General features: G+C 44.4%; 1 protein-coding gene across 1 annotated transcript; it reads right to left on the minus strand.

Moving 5' to 3' along the window:
* Positions 1 to 263: 263 nt before the first annotated feature.
* On the minus strand, positions 264 to 19,656 carry BBS2 (Bardet-Biedl syndrome 2). The gene is made up of 17 exons (XM_074839626.1): positions 19,457 to 19,656; positions 17,824 to 18,051; positions 17,326 to 17,451; positions 16,978 to 17,040; positions 13,965 to 14,042; positions 11,682 to 11,786; positions 10,681 to 10,767; positions 9,260 to 9,395; positions 7,185 to 7,324; positions 6,251 to 6,395; positions 5,501 to 5,672; positions 4,363 to 4,492; positions 3,393 to 3,524; positions 2,725 to 2,862; positions 2,140 to 2,252; positions 1,291 to 1,439; positions 264 to 696 (listed from the first exon to the last, which is right to left on the minus strand). Exons 1-17 carry the CDS (start codon positions 19,571 to 19,573, stop codon positions 590 to 592), a joined length of 2,166 nt encoding a protein of 721 aa, XP_074695727.1. The 5' UTR covers positions 19,574 to 19,656; the 3' UTR covers positions 264 to 589.
* Between the last annotated feature and the right edge of the window lie 1,064 nt (positions 19,657 to 20,720).

Consider the following 20,720-nt stretch of genomic DNA (forward strand, 5'->3'; position numbering starts at 1 on the left):
CCTGGAGCTGGACGGCTTTCAAAGATCTTCTGCCTTAAAAGCCAGCAAGGAGGCGTTATCCCTTTGGTGCTTCTGGTGCACTGAACTGCAGTTTCCCGAGCACAGCCCTGCAATGAAACCCGGGATTCTCCAACAGAGAGTTGAAGCGCTTAGTGTGCTCAGAGACTACACAGCAAAACCAGAAAAGTGGTTTGGTTTGGTTTTTTTTCAACAAATGAACTTAACCATACACATCTCCCCAGCTAAATCAGAACACAAGCAGCCAAACCAGTCTATGTTTTAATGGAAAAGGCCGATGCCTTAACTACAAAATATATTAAAATACATAAATAAGTTACTGTAAGAAAAATAGCTGTTCCAAGGTTATACCTCTGTCTTGCATAAATACATCTGCACTTAAACTCTGATGCTTTCTTCTCAAAGCTTTGGCCTGCATAACATTTCTCACCTGATGGCTTAACTAAAATGCTACTTTTGCAATTACTTCACCCTACGGTGGAGTAGGGGACTGAATTAACTGCTTGTTGTTACTGGTCCGTTATCTGCCCGCTGCACAGAAACACGGTGCAACTGCTGCTCCTCCAGTCATTTAAGAAGAGGCTGTTCCCACACGCATTATCCTGAACAGCATATTAAAGTTGTTGCTTCTTATCGCATCCCGACAAGCACTGATCACTTGTGTTTTAGGTTTGCCAACTGTAAAGGGAAAAAGAGGAAAAAACACTTCAGTTAATGAGTAGGAAACTGGTAAAAATATTTATTTGATCTAGTCTCAAAATTTCAAGGTTTCTTTCAAATATTATTTAAAGAATTGTCTGTAGCTGTATTACAGGAGAGCTTAAAGGACTTGTTGAAAGGGGAATGCTATAAGTAGACCAAAAAAAAAAAAAATCTCCTTCCCCAAAGACCTACAGAATAATAATATAAACAGCCCTGCTTAAGTTGATAGGTGGGGTTTCTTAAGCAGAATTATAATTTAAGAACTGAAACACTACTTTAATAATGTTTTTAAAACTGTGTTCAAAAAAACTAGCAATTTCTAATTCATCCAGAAAGCTGGAAACTGCTTTGAACTGTTCTTTCTAAAATTGCAATCCCAGATTATACTGGACACTCACAGCTGACTGTCACAGCAGTTGGCTATGACTGAAAAATTAAAGATTACTTCTAATTTAGTTTCAGACCAAAAAGCCTGAAGTCCCTGAACTAACCCGAGAGGTGGCCGAGACACATCTTATCTGCTTCACTGGGGTCCAAGATCCCCCTTTCCCTCCAAACACACATACTTACCCCGTAACCGCCCAGCCCTCTGGATTGCCTGATTCACAGCTTTCAGATTATTCAACAGCTCTGTGTGATTGTTGCAGCGAATTTTGTATTGATTTATTAAATCTCTGTTAAGATCGTACAGCTCGATGTACCGTGTCTTCATGTTTTTCCTGGGGGAACAATCAGTCCAGTTATTTGCATCTCTGGAGACAAGAAAGTCATTCCTGGTTTGTCAGCGTAAAGGTGTACTGATACAGGGTTGTGGTGGCTACCACGGCTACCCGCCTGTCTGCCAGCTACAAGACAACAGACTTGTCTAGATGTGTTGGTTATACTCATAATGTTACTGAAAAAAAAGGTCTATTTTTGCAGTTACTCTGTCCAGCAACCCAAAGAGGAGATGCCACTTTTCCCAGAAAAAGTAACAGCAGTAGCTCAGACCTCTTTGCTGCTGCTCTTGACAGGAAAGACAGGACATTAGCAGAACACAGCCCATCAGAGTGAAAAGACTGACACCTAAAATTTCTTTCTTGGTGTTCTCAAGAGTTCACACACCACAGACAGCTTTTACTGCCTTCTTCCCTTAATGTATCCCTTCTAATGTATCTCACCATCTCAAGGTTGATTCACCCCACCAGCCCCTACCCTTGCCCTTTTGCCTTCCCCAGACTGGTTTTCCACCTGAAGAACAAGACAAGGCTCAAGGAGAGCTCATGGTGGGACCAGCAAAACGTACCAGTTCTACATCAAGAGTTGTAACTAGGCAACCCCTATATCACACAAATGTTTTTTTGTGTTCTTTTCTGCCTAAAAAGCAAACCCAGGCCGTTCCAAACCCAAACCGCACAAGCGAAGCAGCCAATTGCTCACATGTCTCCCAGGAGTCGTGCGTCTTCGGCCTGGACCAGCATGCTGCGGATGAGGTTGGAGCGCTCAGCCATGTCGGCAGTGAGCCTCTGATTCACCGCGTGGTGTTCGTCCACCTGGCCATGGCAAACAGCCATGAGAAAGGGCCCCGGGCACTCTGGGCATACAGGGAGTCATTCAAGCTAAACCTCGGCCCAGTGTAAGAGGAAGTAATGTCCCAACTTAACCCACCAGCACCCCTGGGACCATTCTTCCCCTCACCCCCCCGCTACCTGAGCAGTACCTCGTCCCCCAGACAGGGGGCATCAGGCCGAGATACACACCCACACCCTGACCCCCATCCACAGCTCAGTCTCCCAGACAACATATTTACATTATTCTAAACAATCAACTGCTGGGGACAGAGGGCCCATTCTACAGAACAAACAGAAAGTTGAGGGTGTCCCATTGCCCTCTGCGCAGAATATACAGCAAGCCATCACTGGCTGATTTCCACAAAGAAGATAAAGCAGATTAGAGATCCTCTCACACAAACGCCCCCAGGGACTTGCTTAGCTGCCAATTCAGAAATGCCCGATGCCTCCTCACCTTGACCAACACTTTCCGCAACTCCTCAAAGTACGCAGGGAAATCCGCTTCCACCTGCAAATCTTCAATGGCCAGAAAGGAGGCCATTGACTGGATAATGTCACCAGCTAGATCAATATCATCCGTGTTGATGGAAATCTGTCAGAAAGGAAAGAAAGCACTTCAGCACTCTTCCGTGCCAAAACATCTCCCAGAATTGCCCAGCAGGACTGCCTCGCAAACAGCCAGCCAGGCTCAAAGCAGTTCATTCTGTCAAGAGGCAAAATTGTTGCATGAGGAATTTCTAGGGCTTCAGTAGGTAAGGAGACACTGATTTCAAAGGGGGTTTTATTCAGGACTGGGACAAAGAGGCATCTGTGCACATAGAACAGTGCAAAAGTTACAGGCAGCCTTTGTGCCTCAAAGTACGGCTCCCTGAATCCACTCTGTGGGAACTAACACCTTCCTACAGACCTGTTGGCTAAGCAGTTTTCCTCATTAACGGGCCCTGGAATTTTACCTGCTAACAGTAAACAGACCCAAAAGTTTCCAAAAACACCCCTAAAACATGAGTACTTTCTCTGCCTGTTCAGTCATCCTTCGTTTTTACTGCCTCGTATTGGCACCACCCTTAAGTTTCACAGGAGTATAATTAAACGGGTGTTCCCCTTGTCCATGAAGACACTCACCTCTCCGCCGGGCTTGACTTTGATGCAGAGCTGACCTGCATTACGAAGAGAAGTGAAGCAAACCTGAAAGGGAGCGCTCTGAAACTCTGCATCCTCTGGTAGCAAGAAGCTCTGATTCAGCCACATAACAATCTTGCAAAAATAAAATGGAGAGCGTAAGCCATCAGCTGTGTGGAAAGCCTGGAGAACCACAGTGTCCCTGCACGTGATGCGCACCAGGGCGCTCTGTTCAGGGTACCTTGGAAATGTCATGTACTAAATTTCAACCCCTAAACCCATGTCATGAACTTGTTAGAATGAGGATATTTGAATCCTTGCTCCAAAGCTGAATATTCCTGAGAAAATCAAATCCAACCACCAGAGACCACAGCTCAAGGTCAAAACATAAGCCCAGGCCTTGAGACCGGAGAAAGCTGGAATGCAAGGCTTGGTTCTACTGCAAGAAGTTAAAGTTTCGTTTCATCTTGGTTTTTGCCTTGGCCATTTAATGCAGTGAAGGTCACGTAAATATGGCAGAGCCCTACAGCTATGAGGGAAGGGACCAGCTCTAATCACTGCCATCCCCCAATTCAGATCTTTCAGAACCAAAGCTGCAGCACTGCTGCTCACGTGTTGTGAAACTGAGACATTATCTGGGCACTGTACTGCCTCTTTCCTGTTCTCTGCTCTTTACAAAATTCATCGCTCACTACAGGGCTCCAGCAGCTGTCACACAGCAAACAAGATACCTGAAATGCCTCATGATCTCAGGCTATTCCTTCCTGCAGGAATTCCTGAAGCAGGGAATGCCTCAGCTGAGGCACCTTTTAAAGAAGGAAAGAAAGCACTGAGGCACAGACTCCAAGGGCCAGCAGTGAAGTTCACTGCATAATTTTTCCTTTGCTCTGGGAAATGTCAAGCTAATTGCAAACCCTCCACCTACAGCACCTGTACGCAGGACCAGGAAATAGAAAGCAGAGCAGAAACTCACCCTTTGTGGCCTCTCATTTGTTGTACAGTTAACAAAGCTCAGCAGCTCCGCGGGCGAGCCCGGGCTGCTCAGGGCATACATTGAGAAGCGCGGAAGCTGTCTTGTCAACTCAAACACATGGAACTGCGTGCTGGAAGCAATCCAAAGGGAAAATAGACAGTTACTAACGTACCAGAGATTCACCTATTGCAATGACTCCTGGTTCTTTTTTATTTGGCTACTGACACCAGCAGCTTCCAGCTGTGTAATCAGCTGCTTAGCATTTCCCAGAAAAAATACTGAAACTTGGAAATTCCAGGCTTATCACATCACAAGGTCGAACAACAACTCCCCATTGCTTACATTTTCCATAATCCTTCCAACAAAATATATTCTCTAGGCTAAAACATTTAAAATTTTACTATATGATTGAGTATTTTCTTTACAGGTTCAGTGAAGTCTTATTAAAAGCAATAATAAAGACAAATAAACAAAAAGGGAATTCAGTCCCATTTCTGCAGTTGGTTGGCCAGCTCTCAAAACATGCCTCCCTGTTCAGAGAAGAGATGATGCTTCCTGGGGCACCCCCAGTTCAGGCAGATGTGAGCAGGGAGAAAGTTGGTGTCAAGTGTATATGCAGAGACACTTTATTTCTGTGGGAAACTGGAAAAATGTTGTCTTGAAATCAGGCATATGCTACTTTCTATTTGCCCTGAGACAAACGGGTTCAGGGTTACTTTGTAGCTTGAAAGACACCACAGCATCTCCAGGCTTGCTGCAGTATTTTGTCCAGAGCAGCCACCACTGGGGGCCTGGAGAGGCAGCCACAGAGAGCAGGCAGCCAGGACCAGCCTCTGCCTCTCTCGATGCCCTCCAGAGACCCACAGTAAGGCATCCTGGGGACAGGAAATGCTCACTGTTCCCCTAAAGGCAGATGACACCAGAGCATTTAGACTTTGTCTAGAGAAGAGCTCAGCATCACAGGTTCAACAATGTTTTTAAGAAAGCATTCCAGCTCTCCTTCCAGTAACACAGAGAAGTGGGGCACCAGGGAACTAACGGTGCACTTCCTGTGGACAAGCATGAAGCCACATTGTTGGCAATTCCTGGTCACACAGTTAGCTCTGGAGACCGGGAGAGATCACAACACAAACCTCACCTGTTCCTGTAACCCACAAAGGCTTTGATGTGCAAATCCACCGGGACATCTTTGGGTGGAGTAAGGGGAACACGAACACAACTGGAGAGGTTCTGGAGACTGGGGTGTACCACGTGGCTCTCTCCTTCAAATATGCCTTCAGCAAAGATCAGCACAGCACGGATGATTGTGTCTTACCAACGGGAAGAAAAAGCAATTCCTAAATTAACAGCTGTCCTCTGGCAACAAACCACCCCTGTTTTCAGAATTAAGCACAGTCAACTCTTCACACCCTCCTCAGAATTGTTCAAATATCCCAGATGACCAGCACTACCGCACCTGGACCCGGCTGCATCCTCAGCACGCCTGGTGCTAGGCAAAGCTGCTATCTCAGGGTAGTTCCAGTTTTGCATATAAAGCCAGCTGAGTCTGGCTGCATTCGTGCAACACCCTCACTAACACTGCTGTAGGTTAATGTTTAGAGTCAACACAAGGAGCGTTGCAGGGATCACCAAGACTCATTTCATCGAAGTTAAATGTTAATTGCCTTGGAAAACAACACATAACAAGAAACAAATTCCATCAAACTCCTCTCCCCTGAGACCCATCAAAGGAACACAGCTTGATTCAAAACTCTGTGAAAGGAAAGCAACCACAAAGGGGAAATTACAGACAATAAAGGGGAGACAGGCAAATCATCAGCTAAATATAACTAAACATTTGCATGAATTTACATGAAATGAATGTCAATGGCTGCAGGTTACCACTCACCATTTGTGGTGGAAATACACAGCTCCACATGGGCAGACTGGCTGTCAGAGCCCAGCTGAACGGAGAGGGCTGTCTGGAGTTGGGTATTTGCTGGAATCACACCTCTCTGCCCATCAGCTTCCTTCAACTGAGCGTTCAGTTCAGCCTGTTACAAAACACATACCCTTCAGTATCAGAATTTCAAGGTTTTCATTCAAGCAACGTAGAAACCATGCACAGAAGTCAGTTCTTTTTTCTTGCAGGAAAAGGTTGTATTACAGCAATTCCCAGACACTTCACACTGCTATGAATAGCAGCTGGATTAGGCATGGAGCTGTGGACACTCGTGCTACAATTTGTTCAAGTGCTTTATTGTCGCTAGAGCTCAGCGCTGTACCCAAACCTTTATTCAGAAAAGCACTTAACATACATTCAATTTAAAGTCCAAGTTTATATAATTCCATGCTTTTGCTATGGTGGTCATTTACTGTTCAAATATGAGTCTGTTCTTTCCTCAGACTATTTTTCAAAGCTCTTTATTTCTGTACCTTCACCATCAAGCCACAAGTGCGCTCCCTTTACCCTGGCAGTGCTCCCATTCACCTGATCCTCCCAAACAATCCCTCTGATCCCTGAGTTGGTTCATGCATTGAAAATTACAATTTGCAGTCATAAGCCAAAGCACAGGGCTGAACAGAATCCAGCTCCAAACACAACTGCTTTGGCGAGCTGAAGGAGCAAGGAAAATGTTACTTACTAAAATACAAAAAGTAAGCTCTGAGCTTGCACAAGGAGCAAGCCAGATGCAGAAGCGGGAATCCCCAGCAGAAAATCTTGCTGCATCCCAACAGGTTACAGCTCTGACTTGTCTGGACTGCCCCGCGACCGCTGCCCAGATTAATCCTGATTTATAGCAGTAGGAAGGTCTGGTTTAGCCCTACACATTAAGTAGTACCTTTGCATTTTCCTCATAATTTCTTAATTCCAGCAGCAGATTTTGTTTCTTTTGACTAAGTTCTCGGATCAGGTCCTGCTCAGCACTTGTATCCATTAGGTTTCCTTTCATCTCCTCACCTCCTGGCAGATAGCCTCGGACTGTACAGAAACAAAACACAGCCAATTTCAGCAAAGCCTTTCACTGCCTCCCCAAAACTTCGGTTTCTGTAACAAGACCCCCTTGAACCACCTCAGCATCAGACCATGATTGTGGTCTTTAGCTGGTACCGTTCAGCTGAAAACCTGAGTGTTGATTTACACCCACAGAGTCTCTGACTTTCCTGGTGATTAGGAAAGAGAACTGCACATTTAAAAAAAAAAAAGAAAAAAGGTGAATTTCTAACCTGTCTTTAAGCTGTCTTCACCTGACCAGACAAGTGCAGCGCCCGGTCCTTTTGCAAGAGAATTCCCACTGCAATCATTCTTTCAGGTCCTTAGGCAAGTTTGCAATTATTCAAAATTAATAAAATGTGTACCAGGATTTCTAGAGCTGGTCAGAGGAGTTGTTACTGCCTAGAAGTGACTGTAAGTCACTGTCAATCAGCCAGTAAAGAAGATTTACCCACATTAGGTTTTCCCCAAATCAAGGGATACTTCACTTCAAGGGATAAGACCTGTTTCTCAATAGCCCAGTGGAACACATAGTTATGGAAATATCTCCAACTGCCTGTGGAGGCAGGAGAGCTGAAGAGATGATGAGAAAAAGACACTTGCTATAAACTTCCATTTTGCTCTAGGGCTGTGTGCTCTGATAGCAGCTGGCAATGAAAGCCAGGAACAAAAATCTCATACCTGCAAAGAATATGCTGTCTGACTGTGCAAGCCCTGTAAAAAGTTGCAGGAAACTTGAAAAGCATTCAGCGTGCACACTATCCTCCAACAAAAGGGCCTGCTTTATTATTTCCGAGTGAATCATTAATTTAGAATGAGAGCAAGACAGAAAACACACTGAAACACAGAAGAACCCCTCACGTGAAAGGAGTCTGGCCCCAGACAGAACTCTAATGACAAGGACTATGAGAATGCACAGTGCATATAACCCCATTACTATTTAGGAACGCCTAAAGGCTCCAGCCTAAAGGGATCCTCATTGTGCCAAGGTTTGTTTATGATGGACCCATCAGAAAAGGATGATCGTGTTCAGTGATACTAACCACGCAGCACTGCTAGGACAAGGTATCTTCAGAACTGTGTACAGTGCTCCCCTTCTGCAAGCTTGGGAAAAAGGTTTATATGCTGAAGCCCAAGCGCAGCAAATCCCCACAGCCTGTGATTAAGACAGACAGTGAAACACTGTGCTATTTAACAAGGACAGGCTTTTGTTCCAAATGGGTTGTGCCAGACCTGCTTGTCTCAGGCCACTGACGCCAAGCAGTCGGATAATCACGCCAGTGCCTTTCCTGGAGCCATCCCGGTAAATTCGTGCTGAGCTTATTTAAATAATCTGTGATCATATTGATTTCCACTCACAGTAACCAGGTCTGACTTCTTGAATGCACGGTGGGATAAATCCACCAGTTCTCTAGTCTCAGGATAGCGTTTTCCAAGAAACCAAGCGTTGTTAACATCTAAAATTTCTAGTATAAAAACTATTCATCTCTAGGAGAAAACCAAAACTCACACACCCTGAGCTCTCTAAACACCTTTACCCACTGTAAAGAGACCAAAGAATTATCACATATAGGAAAAAAGATTTCCTATACATTCATCTGTAATAATGTAGCCCAAAGAACCACAGTCTGACTGAATATAGGTATCTTTGCATTATTGGGATGGGACTTCTTCCGTTAGGCAAATTAATTTTGATGGCTTCTTGGATCATAATGAAACACACAGTGATTATCAGAGAAGACAATATTCAAAATAATGTTTGCAGATAGCGTAACTCAAAACTCCCTTAACTCCAGATAAAGCAAGGAGAATTTGGCACACAAAAATGCCTATGGAACCGAAACAACATTTAGCTAATCTGAGATGAGGTAACGTGTCTGGTATTATCGTGTATTAAATTAATATCCTGAACAATGGTCTTACCTTCACCATCAACCGAACAGCAGATCAACTGGGTGCTCCCATCCATTCTGTAATCCCCTTCCACCACTCCTGCAATTGAGGAAGCAAAGTTGTCCTTAAAGATGACCTCCCCAGTTCGGTCACTGCGTGCATCAACCTGGAACAACAAAGAGTTCCAAGGCACAGCGTGAACGGGAAAGCTAACTCTCAAATCTATGTCATGCCATACTCTGAGCTGTTAACCGAAAGCCAGCTCCGCTCACAGAACTGCAGGTGAACTTGCAGCTCTGCTGATCAGAACACCACACATGAAAACCAATACCATCAAGAAATGACCTCTAGACAGACTCAGCTAGAAGGGACTGCTCTTCAGAGATGCCTCCCCAAGTTACAAACAAGAGGAAGGGAAGAAGGGGACTGCAAGCCTGTGCTGGGAAGGTTATGCACACATAAATGCAGCAATGATGGGACTAAACCAGAAATAACCGTATTGCAGTATTTACAGCCTCTCCCCTTAGCTGCAGCCCTTGTGTGGTAAATTATTTTTATACACAAACACCACAACCTTTAACTGTCTTTCAGTGGTGCAGAACAGCGAGGGGGGCTCAGTTCCATGCAGCGTGTCTTTTCCAAAGCACGGGACCCAGCATTATTCTTTCTAGGACTGTTTCAGACCAACAGGCAGGGTAAAGACTGCCAGTGGAAAAGAACAGAAAAAGGAGTAAAGCAAGGAGAGTTTCTCTCTTTAACAATGTTATACACCTAATCCAACATAAGTTACAACATATATGGGCTCTAGACTGCCAGCTTGATATGAAGTTAATTAAATTCCCCCAGGCTAATGAGAGTAATGAGAGGTGTGAAAAAAGAAGCATAGCTTTACAAAAAAACCTGGCAAGCTGTGTCCAGGAGAGATTTGGCAGCTAGAACAGTCATTTCTGGCAGAGGGGAACACCAAGCAACAGGCTTAAGAGACTAATACTGAGCTGTATAGAATGCCTTTACATAAAATGAAATAAAGCTTGATTAATCCTGCCATAGTCAAGACCCACGCTGCTCTCCTGTTACATAACTGCTTTGTCCTCCCTGTAGTTTGAGAACATTCAGGAAACATTGCAGAGGATTATTAGCATGTCCTCAAGACACAGCTGAAAGGAGACACTCAAGAGCTCTAGGATGTGGCACATGATCTCTGCTACCATAGAAACAACTTACCACACCTTAGCAATTGACTCTGAGCTAAGCAGAGGAAGCAGCTTTTCTCTGATCTTGCACTTGGCACAGGACTCACCAGCCAAACGAGGTTTACTGCAATAGTTCTTCAGCGCTCGGTTTTCAAGTCTTTTTAATTTTTCAGCTGTTCTCCTTCAGACCATTTAACAGCCTTGTTCAAACAGAGCTTTCAGATTTCCAACTCCTCATTCCCCCCTGTGTAAACTCACCTTCCCATTGGACCAGCCGGTGATCAACTCACACACACCATCAGAGTTCAGGTCAAATGCATGTATGCTCATTGCGTGGTTCTTAGACTGAGAACAGAAAACAGAGAACAAATTAAGCTTGGGTATGTTTTTGAAATTGCACATGCCTGACACATGCAAGACACTGGAGTATGAGGCTACGAAGATTACAAAAAGGAATACAAAAATGTCTCAACAGGAAGTTTGAGCATCACTGTCTCTAAGGTCACACACATGTCTGAAATCTTAGCTCTTGCATTACAAATCTAGTCCGCTGCTCTCAAAGGATCTGATCTTTCATTTAAATAAGTTCTCGTCCAAGCAGATGAATAGGATTCACAAAAACAAAGTGTAAGACGACAAATTGTCTAGGAAAAAAAAGACGTCAGGGCTTCAATGCTGTCATAAAATGAGACCACTAAGCCTCTTCCTGCCACCTCCTAAGGAATCCTTTCTCTTATTACTATTAAATAGACTCTTCTGTGTTATATGAGGAATATTAAAATGAGCATGAGCAAAGGATCTTGTCAATATGATTTGCTGTAGCAGCAAATTGCTCTTGATGTGAAAAATTAGCTTCAAACATAGACAATACAAGATTAATTCAGTCTCTGAAAAAGTCTATTGATTCAACAATACAGCCAGAGGCCTTTTCTAACAGTGAACTCAAATTTCTCTGTTGCATCTCTGCTGCTTAAACAACCCTGAGAAGCTAAAGCATCCCTAGTTGTATGGTTGTATCAGTGTTGTTCAACCCATCACCAACAGTCCCAAAAGCAGTGAAGGAACTGACACGGTATTAATTTTGCATGTATCTATAAAACTAGATTTTGTAAGACAAAATTATATTAAGTTCTGTGTTCAGTAGAAAACTTCAAATTCATCTAAGGAGTCAGGATAACATCTGAACAACTTGAGATTAGGGACCAGGTCTCCTAGCAGCCTTCAAGCTTTCAGTGATGATATTCCAACACGGGACTAACCTTAATCCTCCAGTAGCGGGCTGTCTTGTCATAAACTCCGACTGTGCCATTGGACAGAGCATAGCCAAACCGACTGCCGTACATGGGGCTAAGGGCAGTAATCGTCTTGGGAGGGAAAGGAGGGAGAGAGAGGATAGAGGAGGGAAAACTTCTGCATTGTCAAGTAACAGAGAACAGACTATACAAACTATCATGTGAACTGTACAATACTTAAATGGTAAGTAAGTCTATGGTAGGAAGCATTAAGTACCGAAGAAATTATTTTAAAAATCAGTTTGAAATGACCTTGTAAGATTTCCTCACACAAGATGCATTGCCAGCGTTAAGATGAGCAAAGATTGCAGAATTGCCCTCAAACTGTGTACTTTGACCAAGAATTTCCTACCACAAGCAGCAACACAACTGCTCATAGGATTCCTGTGGTCATCAGTTAACACATTATCATTGAAAACCTACTCCAAACACACAACGTTCCTTAAGCTTCAGAAGCTGGGGATGCCAAAGACCTCAACTTTACATGGGTTGGGGAAGCCCTACAGATATTATAGGTAGAAAATCTCTGCCCAAGATTAGCAAAATAAAATTTAACAGCTCCCACAGTTGGACTTCTTTGGAACACAGAACAGCAGGCCAGGTATTACCTGAATAAGTAACAGCTCCAGGGGAAGACCCAAGAGCCATAGTTCGGCCTGTTTCTCACTCCTTTTAAGACCCGTTACCTTACAATTCTTTATTAAGCTAAGGCTCTCAGTGCTTGGAAATGCAGGTTTTTCCATGCACTAAGACTAGAGATTTTAGTGCCAGGAGGAACAATCGCAAATATCTGTCTGGTCTTCTGCACAATGTAGCACAGGAGATTTCCTTAAATTAAATCCTCCACCAGCTTGTTAATTAAACTCAGCTGACTGTGCTCCTTGATTTTTTTACTGTAAGACATGGTTTCCAAACCATTTATCCTTCCCAAAGCCTTTTCCAAGTATCAAAACCCTCTAAATTGCGAGTAAGGACAGAAGACCTCAGCAACAGTCAGAAACTCAGAAGGAAGCAATACTCCCTTTATATCCAATTGTCCATTTATAAATTCAAGAATCACAACAGTCTATGGCTACAGTTTCACCAGAGTAAGTGATTAAACACAAAAAATGGAAACTACTCAAGTCTTCCAAAACAAGCACAATGTATAAAGCCATTCATTGTCCCCTGAATTTACCTTCCTAAAAAGAAAAGTTTAGGTGCAGCTGTGTCCTTATCAACTATAACAGTAGGATTGTTAAGAGGCCTCCTAAGACTCTGCAAGTGTGAACTTAAAACAATTCTGCTGTGGATCTGGAAATAAATCGCACATGAGCGCGATGGACCTTTAGCTTCCCTTTAACTAGAAATCACAACATGACTCTCGACTGGCTACTGTGCAGACAGCAGAACAAATTATAGGCTCAGTTCCAATTCTAGCTATAGCAACAGCTTCCTTTACTAGAACACTGCCTGGATTTGTCTTCTATAGCTCTTCCTAAGTGGTTTAATAGCTAACTAAGCCTTTTAGTCCCAACTTGGGCAGTGGGGAGACCTCAGATTGTCAAGGACATAGGCCTGTAACATGTCCTTACTCTTTGCTGGGCCCAGAAGGTTCATGAGAAGGTTAAGAAAACTCCTAAGTGCAACAATAAGGGTATTTTACTCCCTTCCAAGCAACCGAAATTTAAGTGGGGATCTTCTCTCAGTTCTTAAGCTAAAGAGCAATTCCCACACCTTTTATTTATCCCTCAGTAAACCTATCTGTCCCATACTTTAGGCACTGCAGCCCTGTTTATACAGCCTGTGTGTAACTCCAGTTGCAATATAAACCTCCAATTTTGCCTGGGCAATCCCCTTCTACCCTGCCACGCACTGTCTGGATACATACATGCAAGTTACCTCATCATGACTGTGTCAAGGCATTTGAGGAAAACTGCAGAAGACCTTCTTTTGCTCAGAAGGCACTAAGAGCTTCATCACAATCCAATAACCTTAATCACCTTTGGACAGGGCTCCTGTCTTTCAGTCAAGCAATAGTTACTTTTTGCAACCTGGTGAAAGGTTTGTAAATAAACAAAGCAAAAAAGCCCATGCATAATGAAAGACATTATTAAACTCCAACTTTTGCAGTTCTAGCAGAATAAGTACGGTACCAAATAGTTAAGTAACTTTAACTACACAATAAATTTGAACCAGAGTAACTTTACAGTACACAATACTTTCAGCTCCACCAGCAATTATAATAAACATTAGCTAGAAGTAATTTACCTCTGTCTCTGACATTTCTGCCACAATCTCATCTTCCTTAAACACTCGGATGTCAAAATCTTCAGAGCCAACAAGAAGCTAGAAAAAAAAAAGTTTACCTTAAAAATAGTCATTCAAGCTAATGAAATAAAAAGGACATACTCCAGGAGCCAGAGGGTAAATAAATATTCCAGGTCCAGCAACAACGAGGTTTTAACAGCTGTATGAACAGTTGCCAGTGGAACAAAAGGTACCCTCTGTCAAGACAAGATTTCCAAAGTCTCCCTTTGATCAAGTATTAGTTATACCTTTTTACTGTCAAGCTAGACTCTACAAAAGCATAGTGAAATATCTGGGATAGGAATGAGAAAAGTATTTTGGAACATCAGAGCTATGCTCTTTTCTTACTGTAGAAGATTCAGTGTTCTAATTCGTAACTGCAATTATACACATCAAAAATAGTCTGTCGCCTGTGTTGGAGCAGGAGACCTGCAGCTCATCTCTGACTTGTACTACAAGGGTGCAGAGAAACAGTGACTCTCAGTTACTAGCCTGTGAGCAAACAGCTGGGAAAAAAATAATCATTGCTTACCACTGAACATCTCTCATTTAAAAAAACCTCAAAACCAATGAATCCAAGTATCAAACCATCACTGCTCCTCCAAGCTAAATGGTGGCTGCCACTACTGCAAAGCATGGGTAAAATGGGCTTTAACTTGATGTAAATTATTATACAAATAGGACATCAGCACTGAATTGGGTCTTCTGCATCCTCAGTCCTTATCGTTTCTTACATCTTAGTTCTCTTCCTGTTTACTAGTGGAGCAGGTAAAAGGTATGAACTGAAAAGGAGCCCCATGAAGAAGCACTTTCTAAAGATGGTGACAAGTCACAGCTTCTATTTTGCAAATTGAGAAACCAAGGAACAGATCTGCTTAGTGTCTTGCCCATAAAGTCATCCATCAAATCAATGACAACCAGAATTATAAATGAAAGTTTAAAACCTGGTAGTACCTTTCCCCACTGGAACTGATGAATATTCCATCTTTACTTGGCAGAATAGACACAAATCCATATCAAAGTTGGATTTTTTTAGAAGGCTAAAGGCTTTTCTTCTTCCGAAGTAAAGATGCTTCAAATTATGGCAAACTAAATTACACCAAGCTAAGCTTACAGCAGCTATTGAAACAATTTACAACACAACACACATAAGAGGTACAGATTTCTTGACAAATCACAACTACCAGCAAAAAGTGACCAGCGAAAAACACAGAATCCTGAAACAGTTACTGGGGATGCTGCATTTTTCAGAGGTGCCTAGAAGATGTTTTTTGTCATTTAGTTTGATTCAATTCATCCACTTCAGTGACTTTCAATGCACTGGATTGGAATTTGAAAAAACAAGGAAAAAGCTTTTCCCCCCAAGTCTTTGGCAAGATGGGAGACAGTAACATGTATCAATCTAAAATCCCAAGGAGGACAGCAACTACAAGAAGTTAGTTTTGTTAGCTGCTAAAGGACAGAAATACATTCATGCAGTTTTAAAATCAGTCAATTTTAAATGTAGACATGTTTTTACTGGGGCAGGAAAAACAGAAATGAAGCTAGCACACCCATTTATCAGATAAGACACAAAGTGACAAACAACAATTTAAAAAGATGTTTCTGTGCATTTTCTCAGAACTTCTATTTCAAACCAGAGGCAGTTTCATAAAAGCCACAAAAAAAAAAAAAAAAGCCACCTAGATAACTAAGATTAAAAAGAACTCTAAAAAAAATCTCAGCAAATGTGTGCTGGGCTAACTGACAAGGTAAGTTAGTTGGATAATGCATCCAACTCTGCTTAGCTCAAAGTAGCATCAGATTACACCAACTGCTGAGAATGAACCTTTCTCAAGCAGAAAAAAAATAGCAAAACAACAAAAAAACACTTAAAAGCACAAGTGCAAAACATTTACAATTAGTGCCATAGATCGGTTTCCTGGTTTCTGAATATACTGTCTCCACTCTCTACCACCACCTTTCAGCACTTTAAAAAAAAATACACCCTAAAAGAAGCTGTGCAGAAATTGATTGGAAAACCTGAGATTTTTTTCCACTTCCTGAAGATCCAAATCAAGCAAAGGGTCTGTATGAGTTCAGTATTTATGAAAAACACATAAAAGGTGTAGAGGCCCTTTACACCTAACTATAAGCATTACATAGTCAAAGTAAACGTTCCAAACGAGGATTTTGGGGGAACTAAACAGAAAAGCTTAAGCAATTATGATTAAAATTAAAAGACAGATGACAGAAGTATGTATTTTTAGGAAAGGTGATTTAACATCATATTTGCTTGCATCTGACGTATACTAGGAAGCCATCACTTTTCTTACAGATTCATATTTCTAAGCACGATCCTTCGATTCATTCAGAATTGAAGAACATTTTCAAGAGAATGCTGTACAAATTCACAACTTCATCCGTCCCTTGCAGCCTGCATGATCAGAATGGCAGCTGTTTCCTACTGTTTGTCTCACATCTCATCAGCGAGATGCTTGTTACAAGTTACCTTCATTTTAAATCAGAAAAGCAAAGAATATTTCATTTCCCCATGTCACTATGAAGAAACAGGACTGGATGTGAAGACAGATTCCTTGATTTTACCAGCTGTAAGAAAGCTCTTCACAGCACAGCTTTTTAAGAGCTCACTTTTACATGTAAGACGTTTCTCTGAAATTAAAAAAAGTATCATAACCATATTCAAGAAGTAACACCGAAATAGATGCCTTGCAACTGATGATAATTCACCAAAGCAAGGCAGTAATGCTGTAAAGACTCCAGACATGTCTAGTTTTACACACTCCAAGTAGTGCCAGAGACCAGTGCTGCTCCCTGTTCATGGGCTGCGCGTTTGTGCATGTCTTTGCCAGACCAGAGTCTGAAAAAGGCACAACTTCCATGCAGGGATCACTTTTAACTGGCAATATGTGTCAGACACATTTCACTACAAGGCCAGGAAAACAGCTGAATGCACACGTAAATGGTTACAAACCTCTGTTTTGCCATCACCATCAAAGTCACACAGTGCTAATGAACGAACATTGTCCCCAGTAACCTAAAATGAGAAAGACAGTCCTCAGTACTGATGACAGCTGTCAGAAGCTAAACTATCTTTATGACCTCAACTGCAACAGAACAACTGACATAGTCAACATTTAAGCAACATCTGAGTGCACTGAATACATGACCAAAGTAGTTTTAGGTCTGAGATAAATTAAGAAAGGTCAACAACCAAATTAGTATTTATCAGATTAAAGAAAAAAAAAAATCAAATTCAATTTCAATTAGTGACATTGAAAGGATCTTGTAATAACATCAAAAGCATTATGTGTAGCCTTACCGTCCAAAAAAGGTCATTTCCTTCATAATCAAAGCCCTGCAGGGCACAGTTTCCACCAATAATAGCAAGTGGAGATGCAATATCTCCCAGCTTTCCAAGAACTATTGCATTGGCTCCATCTGAAACCTAGAGAAACATTAAAGGAAAAAGAAATGGCACACAATGAGACATCGGAGCATACAAAAAGAGATCTTCCAATATTATCACTATCCGTTTAGCTGAGCTCTGAATGCCTATTACATTTCTAAAATTTTGTCTTGCTAGGTGACGTGTACAACAGATGAAAATTTGCTCTCACATGTGCATACACGGACGTACATTACATTCGTATTTTTCTTTTGAAATATCCCAGATATTCTACAGTCAAAATGTTCTGAATAACATAACTAATGCAAAGAACAAAAGCATAATTCATTGACAAAGTGATGTAAAAACTGTGATCTCGAGAATGGAAAGAAAAAAATGAAGACACTAAAAAAAGCAGTTAAATTAACTTGCCTCTCTGTAAAACAAATCCGAGTTATTATATACATCGTAAGCCAATAAATTAGTCTGTGTTCCAACCAGAAGACAATCATAACCAAGCTGAGGGTTCAGCACTCCCGAAGCTAGACAAGTGATCCCTTGATTAATGTTGAGAAGAGAGATGTCCGAATCTTGGCTACTTTGCACCATTCGGTTTGTGCTTGTTCTCTGCCCTCGGGCATGAGGGTTATGAATAAAAACCTGTAGAAACAAAGATGTAAACGTTATCACAAAGCATGTATGTGTTTGTATACAAACATCAGAGACTACTCTTTGGATAACTGCGATGGGGAAGAAGGGCATTCACTCAACCAAAGTGAGGATAAAAGACTGAGGTTCTCGATGACAATACAGTTTCTGACAGTTAATTCTTTTGTTTTAAACTATACCGAAGAAGGGAAAGGGCAGGAAAAACCCTTCTCTGGCCAGTAGGGTTGTGCCACCACTGCTTTGTTTCTGAAAATGGCAACTGAGCAGTCTTCAGAGTAAGGCAAAAGAGCAAACCAAAGGGACCAACAACAAACCAAACAAATTATATTCAGTTGGTAACAGTGTTACCAAAAAACCCCAAACATTTAGGACAATTTACCTGGTACTTATCTGTAACCTCCATCTGTAGGTGAACATGGTTAATTTAAAAAGGGGCCTGTGATAAGTAAGTTTTTATTCTCACTGACCAATATCCAGTCACTGTAACTGTTTGGAGCAGAGTCAGGGGATCATGGGATATTATATTTAATAGCCTTTACTTTATGGCTGTATAGTCTGTCTCTTGAACAAGCCTGTTCTATGCTGTTCCTAAAGGCTTCTAAATTAAATAATAATGCTGGGGAACATCACCAATGAACCATGTTTGTATTTACAGCAACCTAAGTGCCTCTGCAGGTTTATGCTTCCACCTATGTTGTGTTTATTAGTTCAGTTGTACTTAAACCCTCGTTTATTTGTATTTCCAACTCAAACGGCGTGCACACAAGTTTTCTGTTCCTGCAAGGCAGATTTTGAATCACGTATAGAAACCACAGCACCGCTTCCTCTATCAGCGCCGAGCTTAGTCCGTGGCAGCGCTAAGGCTCACGGGTGTCACGGCTTGAAAAAATTCCATTCTCCACTAGAAAATGGGCAAGTTTCCTCGGCGACTCGGGTTACCAGCTATTAATTTTTGCAAACTCCCTGCTGTCCCAAAGCAGAGCTTCCCGTGCCGTGTCCCCACGCCTGCGGGCAGCTCCGGTGCCTCGACCGCAGCTCCCGGCCTAGGGGCAGAGGGGAAACAGGCGAGGCCTGCCCCTCGCACGGCTCTCACAGCAGCGGGCAGGGAAGCTGGCAGGCGTTAAGGCCGTTTTCTGCTGCGGACACCGGGCACCGGGGCTGCTCCGCCCAGCCAAAACCCCAGAGACACGCTGTGACCTCCGCAACACCGCCGGCAGACGCAGGCCCCCCCCCCCCCGCCTGGGCCCCGGCCGCGCCGAGGAGCCGGGGGGGGCCGCGGCAGCACCACCAGAGCAGGCCCCGGCGGCTGCCGGCCCCCAGGAAGGGCCGTTCCCCCTCAGCCTGCCCCGGGCGCTGCGGCAGACGGGCGGGATGGCGGGCCGCGCCGCCCCGTTACCTTGCCCGCCTGAGTGGCGGCCGCCAGGCAGGGGTGCGTCCCGTCGTACCGGCCCAGCGCCACCATGCGGGGCAGGATCTTGTGGTTGAGCTTCAGCGTGAACACCGGCACCAGCATGGCGGCGGCAGGGGGCGAGGCCGGGCCAGGCCGGGCCGGGCTGCGGACGCCGCCACCGGACGCGGGCTCCGCCGGGGCCGGGCACCGCCCCCCCGCGCGCGCCACCGCTGCGTCAGCCGGGAGGGGCGGGGCCACGGCGGGGAATGGGCGTGGTCACGGTGGGACGGGCGGAGCCACGGCCGGGAGGGGCGCGGCGTGCTGCGGCACCCGGGGCGGCCGCAGGGGGCGCTGTGGGGCGGGGCGGGGCGGGGGGGGGCAGGTGGGGTTGAGGCAAAGAGGGGTGCGGGGGGGCTGGGGGGCAGCTGGGGGAGCTGGGGTGTGGGACTGGGGAGGCTGGGGGGAGATGGGGGCAGAGGTCAGGGGAGATGGGGGGGCGACTGCAGGTACCGGGGTGCAGCTGGGAGAGCTGGGGGGCAGCTGGTGTGTGGGATTGGGGTGCAAATGCAGAGGTCAGGAGAGCTGGGGGGGCAGTTTGGGATGCAGGGGGCAGTTAGGAGAGCTGGGGGGCAACTGGAAGGTGTATGACTAGGGGGGACATTTGCAGAGATTGGGGGAGCTGGGGGAGAGACTGGAGGAATTGGAGGGCAGCTGGGGGGCAGTGGGGGGGTGCAGGGGGGCAGGGGGGGAAGCTGGGGGCAGGAGGACAGAGGCGATTGGCCACCAAGCAGCTGCAGCGTCCCCCAACACCCGCACCACCATCCCAGCCCCGGCTCCCTTGCGGGGTCAGCCCCAGTTTGGGCCAGGCAGTCCCTCGCTGTCCCCAGCCTCCTCGCCTCACACCTTGCTGCCCCTCCAGCCGCCACGCTCCCCGTTACTCACACCTCACTAGCAGCCCGGCGCTCAGTTGTAAACCAAGAATATCAGGAATCGAGAAGCAGCAAGCCAATAAAACCAAACCCGGTGTTAAAACGCTCCGTGCTGCCTGGGAAAAAGCAGCCTCAAAGCATCGGTGCTGCTGTTTTATGGGCTTATGCATCAGTTTGTACAGAACCCAGCTGTCAGGGTGCCAGGAGGAGGTTGGAAAGACGGGGGTCAGAGTGCAAACCCCACCGAGCTGCAGCGTAACTGCTGATGCTGGTCCCCATCCCACCGTGGATTTTGGTACCCAGACCCTTACGGGTCTCCAGGGTCCCCTCTCCTCACAGTG

Source organism: Strix aluco, chromosome 14, assembly GCF_031877795.1.
Source record: "Strix aluco isolate bStrAlu1 chromosome 14, bStrAlu1.hap1, whole genome shotgun sequence".
NCBI classification, from domain to species: domain Eukaryota; kingdom Metazoa; phylum Chordata; class Aves; order Strigiformes; family Strigidae; genus Strix; species Strix aluco.

Bases quoted from the DNA above. Each gene is read 5' to 3' on its own strand.
- BBS2 (XM_074839626.1), bottom strand. From the start codon at position 19,573: ATGCTGGTGCCGGTGTTCACGCTGAAGCTCAACCACAAGATCCTGCCC. The intron at 18,052-19,456 runs GTAACGGGGCGG...TTGTTTCTACAG, and splicing joins CCGCCACTCAGGCGGGCAAG to GTTTTTATTCATAACCCTCA. The intron at 5,673-6,250 runs GTGAGTGGTAAC...CCCGTTGGTAAG, and splicing joins GTGTATTTCCACCACAAATG to ACACAATCATCCGTGCTGTG.